The 7,336-nt window shown below is 33.8% G+C and overlaps 1 protein-coding gene across 2 annotated transcripts; it reads right to left on the bottom strand.

Annotated features, from left to right (window-relative positions):
- Positions 1-159: 159 nt before the first annotated feature.
- LOC107726323 (uncharacterized) lies at positions 160-7,329 on the bottom strand. Of its 2 annotated transcripts, none has more exons than XM_016535866.1 (7): positions 7,248-7,329; positions 6,087-6,199; positions 4,656-4,684; positions 4,461-4,524; positions 2,046-2,183; positions 1,874-1,968; positions 160-954 (listed from the first exon to the last, which is right to left on the bottom strand). In XM_016535866.1, the coding sequence occupies exons 2-7, from the start codon at positions 6,190-6,192 to the stop codon at positions 625-627; spliced, it is 762 nt and encodes a 253-aa protein (XP_016391352.1). In that variant the 5' UTR covers positions 6,193-6,199; positions 7,248-7,329; the 3' UTR covers positions 160-624. The 2 variants fall into 2 exon arrangements, with proteins under 2 accessions (XP_016391352.1, XP_016391353.1); XM_016535867.1 differs by having other exon boundaries at positions 2,046-2,180.
- Between the last annotated feature and the right edge of the window lie 7 nt (positions 7,330-7,336).

The following is a 7,336-nucleotide window of genomic DNA, read 5'->3' as shown; positions in this document are numbered from 1 at the left end:
TGTATATATATATATATATATATATAGATGATGCATTTCTCATATATACTATGTATATATATATATATATATATATAGATGATGAAGCAACTTTAAAAAGAACTCAAGAAGAATCACAAAACACTGTTACATTTTTTAAAAAGCTTTACTTTTGCATTGCATTACTTTATAATGTCGCTTAACTATTGTTTTAAACATGTTTAAAATAAACTTGCATTGATATAAACCAATTCTTGTTAATGCAACCTCTTGATCTCATTCTCACCTGACAGTAACCAGCGATTTCAGTGGCATCTGAAACTTAATGTCCTCTATTAGAATATAATGTTTGTGAGTTTTACTTGCAGTCATAAAAAAAAGTCTCGAGGGGTTTATGGTTTCAGTAAAGTTACTATCAAGTCTCTGAAAAATACGGACTTTACAAAGCAAAAAAGCACCAAATTATACACATGATCATCAAATGACTCGAGAAGTGCATCAAGATCTGAGAGTGTATAAATATTTCAGCCTGTAATCAAAAGAAAACATGTAATAATTTTAGGACCATTAAGATTATTTAGCATTATTTTCATGATAATTTAAGCACATATGCCATCAGCCCTATTTTCTTTATGCGTTGGTACGTCACTGATTCTCTTTCTTCATAGGTTTTCGCTTGCTCTCTTTCGCTGGTTTCTTCGGTTTCTTCATCTTCTCTATGTCCTCCTCCTCTTCTTCAACCTTCTTCTTGACTTTCATCTCTTTCTCTTTTGTCAGTTTCTCTTTAGTCTCATCTACTTCGTGTCTTCTGCGCTCGGTGAATTTTGTCTCTCTTTTCTTCAGGAGCCTGGGGTCCGGAAGGGCCCGGTGCCTGAGGCCCCTGGAAACTCTCCCGCGAGTCGCTCTCTTAGATTTGCCTTCGTCATCATCATCATCAATCCACCAGAAAAATGTTTCCCATAAGGAAGTGTCTGGCTAAGAGTATTAATTCAGATGTAAATGATTACTATTTTTTAGTGCTGTCAAATGATTAATCGCGATTAATCGCATCCAAAATAAAAGTTTTTGTTTACATAATATATGAGTGTGTACTGTGTATATTTATTATGTATATATAAATACGCACACATACAGTATATATTTTGAAAATATTTACATGTATATACATTTATATATTATATTAATAGATATAGCATATTTTTCTTAAATATATGCATGCATGTATTTGTATTTATTTATACATAATAAATATACACAGTACACACTCATATATTATGTAAACAAAAACTTTTATTTTGGATGCGATTAATCGCGATTAATCATTTGACAGCACTACTTTTACATACAGATGTGTTTAATAACATGTTTTTTTGTGCCTAAATCTGTACAGTATTTCCATAATGTCCCTGTGGATAATAATTATGCATGGCTCATTAAATAAATAAAATTTAATATGAAATATTGATTTGAATTGAATTATTTAAATCATTTTATCTGTATATTATCGTGAAGCTTCCGCCGCTAAGAAAAAAAGTCCATCGCAATGTATAAAACAAGACAAAAACAGCAACAACATTCCAGTAATATTAATACGGCGTATTCTGAATTCATTTAGCTACATTATTAAATAACTGAGACGCAAGTATGTCGCTAATAATTAATTGTGTGAAAGAAAAAAAGCGGGAGTTCGCGGAGGGATACGAGACGCATGAAAGTAGCGCCAGTTATCCGGTTGGCCAATCAGAAGCAGTTTAAACTTGAGCGGCGCGTTTTCATGTGCGAGCGCAACGGTCAAAAACGTCCGTCTTGCGTGTCTTTACATAGAAAAACAACGCTTTACTTGCAAAAGCAATATCTTTACCTTCATAGATCTTGTGTTTGTTTTTGTTCTCACCTCATGTGGTGTTATTTTCCCTCTTTTAATCAGAGTATGTCTCTCGTTTAGTGCCATGAGCTCTTCACTGACGTCTTTGCGGCCTCTGACGGCTTCTGCATGAGGAGAAAACATCTATCAGTCATTTTATGGTTTGTTGTTTTCAGATGTTATTTGACATGAGTACACTTGCCGTGTATTCTCTGTAAAACGGAGCTCAGCAGAAGGATGGTTATGGCTGCGATCAGACACCTGTTCAGCGTCACACCTTCCCACGGCGTCTCGATCTGCGTCAGATTCTGGATGGAGAGCGCTTTGCGTAACGACGCTGCTGGACAGGTGATAAAACACAGGTGAGTCGTTCAACTGTTCCACGTTTCAATCTATAAATGTAGGTTTAGACCAAGCGGCAACCTCCCGCTCTCTCTCGTGAAGCCAACACGGAAGTGACTTAAACTGTAATTCATCAACTGGCCGCTAGAGGCTGGCAGCAAAAGGGAGTCAATCCCATAGACTCCCCATGTTAAAATGCCCAACTTTACATCAGAAAAAAACATGTTTACAGCCTGGTTCAAAAAATTATTTTGGTCTATATAGCTAATTTTGCCCTTCATGACAACTGTGAGGGGGTGAATTTTTTTATAACTCATCCGTTTAAATTATATTAAGCCTTAAGGGGAGACACTGCAGGCAAAAGCACTGTTTTTTCATTCACCTGTCAATTTTGAGATTTTGGCCTTTTTGGCTTTTCATAAAGTGCTTTTTCAGACTAGTGGAAAGAAAACATCCAAAAGACACTGTTAAGCGTTTCTTTTATAGCACTTTATCTATTTGTGTCAATAGATTTAAATTACACTATATTTTTAAAGGCCGTTTTCTCAAAATTAGTTTTTTCTCCTACACTGAGCCATAAATCTCCATTTCAGCAGCACTTACACACACCAAACTTTACATTTTTATTTAAAGCAAAGGTTTTTACAGAGGGATTTGTTCATATATAATTTGCTTGATTATATACAACATTTTATTTCCCCCAAAATTTTGAAATTATATTGTTTTCTGGCTGTTCAAAGTATTTTCTGAATTATGGAGTGACAAAAAGAGATACCCAAAATTCCCTCTGTAAAAACATTTGTCTCTAATATGTAAAAAAAATAAATAAACAAGAATTTTGAAACGGACTTTCATTAGCGCATATTTAATTAAATAATGCCTCATTTGCATATTTAAACATAACATTTTACAAAACTTGTAATACAAAAAATGTTTGCAATTATCAATGTAATCAATCAACTGGGTACGTAAGGTGATAATTAGTAGTTAATTGTTTTACCCTATTCACCTGCAGTGTCTCGCCTTAAAGTTCTGCATAATTAAGGGCGTGGCCACTTGAGTGACAGGTGGATTGCCGCTGCTGACACTGCTGTCGAGCTAGGTGGGCGTGGCTTCAGCAACTAGCTCCCGCCTTTTTGCCCATTTTCGATTATCCGGGAGTGACACGCACTTTGAGCTTCAAAAACGCTCTTCAGAAAACTACGGGTGATGTCACGGACATTACGTCGATATTTTTATACAGTCTATGGTTTAGACGGTGATAGAAGGAACAACAACACTTAAATGCGTTTGCGTTCCCCCGATAAACTATTACGTTCCAACAAGAAACTTTGGGTTGGCGCGATAACAACCTTTTCGTTCGCTTTCGAAACGTTTGTGTTCTCTCGCAATCACTATTACATTACGATAAATTTTTTGTTCACTTTCAAAACGTTCTGACGCGAAATTTTTCATTGACTTTCAAAACTTTTGTGTTCTTTATTACGTTCCGGCGAGAAATGTTGCGTTCATTTTTAAAACATTTGTGTTTCAAAAAATTATTGCTTTACCGGCGAGAAACTTTGCGTGAGCTTGCAAAATCACTGGAAATATGTTTCTCCCACATCATATTATTTCCATCACAAAAAGATTTGTGAATGAAAAAAAAATGGCATGGGAAAAAATCATATTTCAATGCTTTTGCGTTCTTTCGCAAACCCACAGGAATAAAGTTTTTTTTACCCCTCCCATTGCACTTTCTTTATTTGTTTATTTATTTTTTTATTTTTTTACATGAGCATGTCCCTTTATTACAAACACTGATCTTCATATCCTTTAATTATCAGACTTACTAAAAAGTTAAATAAAAAATTTAATAAATCATAAAATAATATTTAACTAAATAAAATAATTAAAATTAAATTTGATTTGACGCATCTTCAAGTATAGTTAGTATGAAAAAATAGAAACTAAATATTTTCCAAATAATATTTTACGCTTATTTTTGTTATTTTTTTTCACTGTATAAATTTGATCTTTGTACATAAAACATATAGATGTCTTTTAACTTTTAGGATAGGGCTTCAGATGGAAATTCAATTGAATTAAATAGAATTCAGGATGAAGAAGCTATTATAATTTGGTTTGCATCATCATAACATCACTGACATCGTCTGATGTGGTTTAGTATACACAGTTACTGCTGGGAATTACATTAACTTAATATTTTCCAGGATGTTTTTAGTCGTGAGATGTCTTGGATTTGATTGACCCAAGTGTTTTGCATGGGACATACTGGCGCTGGAGACCGGATGTTCCCGTGGAGTCATCTTCGGGACCTGCTGGACGATTGGAGCTTCCTGCAGGACACAGAAGGTTTATTAATGGAACGGTAAATGTGTGTATTAGAGCTCATGTTCAGATGGTTTGCCTGCGTGTGATGCTTTAAACAGGCCGTGAATCTGCAGCTGTCATGTGATCTCAGACTCACCTCTCGCACCCTCCTCTGAGCATACATCTCTGTAAACAACAACAACAACAACAGCACATCAGACGCGCGTCACAAACAGCTCACTGGGGAATCAATGCATCCTCAGTCATTTTAATGATTACAAATGCTAGTTAACCTGATGATATGTGACCTTTAATCAGTAAAAATACATTAGATTTCACCAACAGTGCAGGTGATGTTGTAAAGTGCAAAACTATAAAAGTGTAAGAATGAATTGCCTTACTGTAAAAACCTACATGCAGCAAGAAATTGCATGCATTTTTACAGAAATATCGTCAAAGTTATGTGTTTTATATTTTTAATGGTCACATTATAATTTATAGCTTTAGAGAACTTCTTTAGAGCTCAAGTGGAACTTTCAAGTGGATTCTAATGAAAAGATTTTTAGGGATTAGATTTAGTTTTAGATTTATCAAAAATAAATGTAAAAAAGATTCAAATAATTTTTGGTTCTTATGTGCTGTTTTATATGTAGTTTATTCATTTATTTATTTATTTACATTTTAAATTTTTCACTTGTTTCTCACCGGGTTATTATCATTAACTAAAACCGAATCTAAAATTAAAACCATTAAAACCATTTTAGTTTTCTTGAGATAAAATAAATGTTAACTGAAATAAAATATAGTTGCCAAGGCCACATTTCTCACTTTTAGTTTACCTCGATGTAGTAAAATAACTAAAACTGAAATAAAAAATCACTAAAAACTGTACAGACATATGGAAAAAAAACTAAAACTAATACAAATTAAAAACTAAATTAGTACAATTTTAACATTTAAAATGTAAAAGCTAAAAATAAAAAACTGATTAAAAATATGAATGCAGACTATAATAGTATTTCAATAATACTGTGGTGTCTTGTCACTAAAATATAATATAAATGCTAGTTAACCTGTTTTATTGGTTAACTTTAAGCAGTAAAAATAATGTTAGATTTAACAAACAATGCAATACTATAAAAAAAAGAAAATAGTAATTGCCTTATTTACGGTAAAGACCTATGTACAATATTAAACATGCATGCACTTTTACAGTAAAATTATAAAAACTAATGTGACTTGCAGTTTTTACTTTCAAACACACATAGTCCATTGCTTTAATAAAGAGAGCTGTTGTGCGTTCGTGCTGTGTTTGGTGTTCGGTGTCATGTTGCTCGTGTCTGTCAAGGTTATTGTGATTTATTATTAGACTCGCTGTTCACTTTAACACCACAAATAGTGTGGATGCTTTCAGCCCTGATCTTAATTTAGAAAGAGCACTTTGTTTCCAAGACATCTTGACTCCTGAGGCTTTTATATTCATGTTTGAAACAGAAGTACAGGGTAGAAACATGCTTACAAATCCACAAATCACTGCTCTGCTTGTTTGTGTTTGCTCAGCGAGATTATTTGAGCTTTTTTTTTGTACCTGCTCTGCCTTCTGTTCGTGTTTGTCTGACAGGTTTCTGAGGAGGAACCTCTTGCAGTGGTTTACCAAGCTCTTCCTCAAATGTCTCAAAGGTGCTTTCGTCCATCGCTCACCTGAGAAACAAGGAGAATTTGTAAAGCTGGTGGTCACATAGATCTGTAAAGAAATCCAGGTGTGTGCTGAAACTTCTCAAACAGCAGAGGTACATATTGCAAGCCGCGCAGACAGGCAGAAAGTTATAAATACTTGATCCTTTCAGAGCTTCGACACATTCACATTAAACATCTCCGACAATAATGAAGGAAATGAAAATACGTTGTTGCAGTTCAGTTTACATTATGTCTTGTAATTGACTTGCAGTGTTTTAAACATAAGTAATCAAATGCAACAATGTATTTCCATGTTTAAGCTTCATGCATTATGAGAACATTTCTAGGGGTAAGTATTTTAGAACATGGCATAATTTTTTTTTTAAATCCTCCGACCTGTAAATTATAATTTTTACATTAATATTTTTGTTTTAAAATATTAAAATTTTAAATTTGGATTTACAGGTGATTTACAGATATTTTAGAGCACACCATAATTGTAAAAATATGTAAAATCACAATTTTTTAAATTTTAAAATTGTGATTTACAGGCCGTGGAAAAATTTCAGATGAAATATTTTAGAACACCGCATAATGTTAAAAAGCTTTCCAGGCCTGTAAATCACAATTTACAATTTTAAATATTTTAAAACAAAAGATTTAAATTTTAAAATTGGCCTGGAATTTAAAAAAAAAAATCATGCTGTATTCTAAAATATTTCATCAGATAGGAATCAATCTCATGAGAGCTACATATTTCTAGAATGATTTTTTTAAATTCAGCAGTCACAAACAGCAGAAAAATTCATTTTCATTCGTTAGTCAAAGAGTGTAGAAACCCTGTGAATCTAAGAACCAGTTTATTAATTAGTCAAGTCATTTTGTGTCAAAAAACACTGCAAGTTACTTTGTTATATCCTTAGCATTATGCAAATGATCTGTATCTCACAGTGTCCAAACGATAACAGTCCCTAAATATCCACAGAGTCCATTCACACAGCAGTGAGAATCACACACACATCAGAAGCACAAACGCCTCATCCACTGGACGTCACCTTTGACCGCGGCTTACCTGCATGAAGGTGAGCAGGAGACCCGAGGAGGAGCAGACGGAGAGGACGGCGGTGTGAGAGCACTGGAGCATGTGTAGGTCACACACTC

The sequence above is a fragment of the Sinocyclocheilus rhinocerous genome, unplaced genomic scaffold, assembly GCF_001515625.1.
Source record: "Sinocyclocheilus rhinocerous isolate Xijiao unplaced genomic scaffold, SAMN03320098_v1.1 scaffold1598, whole genome shotgun sequence".
NCBI classification, from domain to species: Eukaryota; Metazoa; Chordata; class Actinopteri; order Cypriniformes; family Cyprinidae; genus Sinocyclocheilus; species Sinocyclocheilus rhinocerous.
This window is presented reverse-complemented; position numbering and strand designations above follow the sequence as displayed.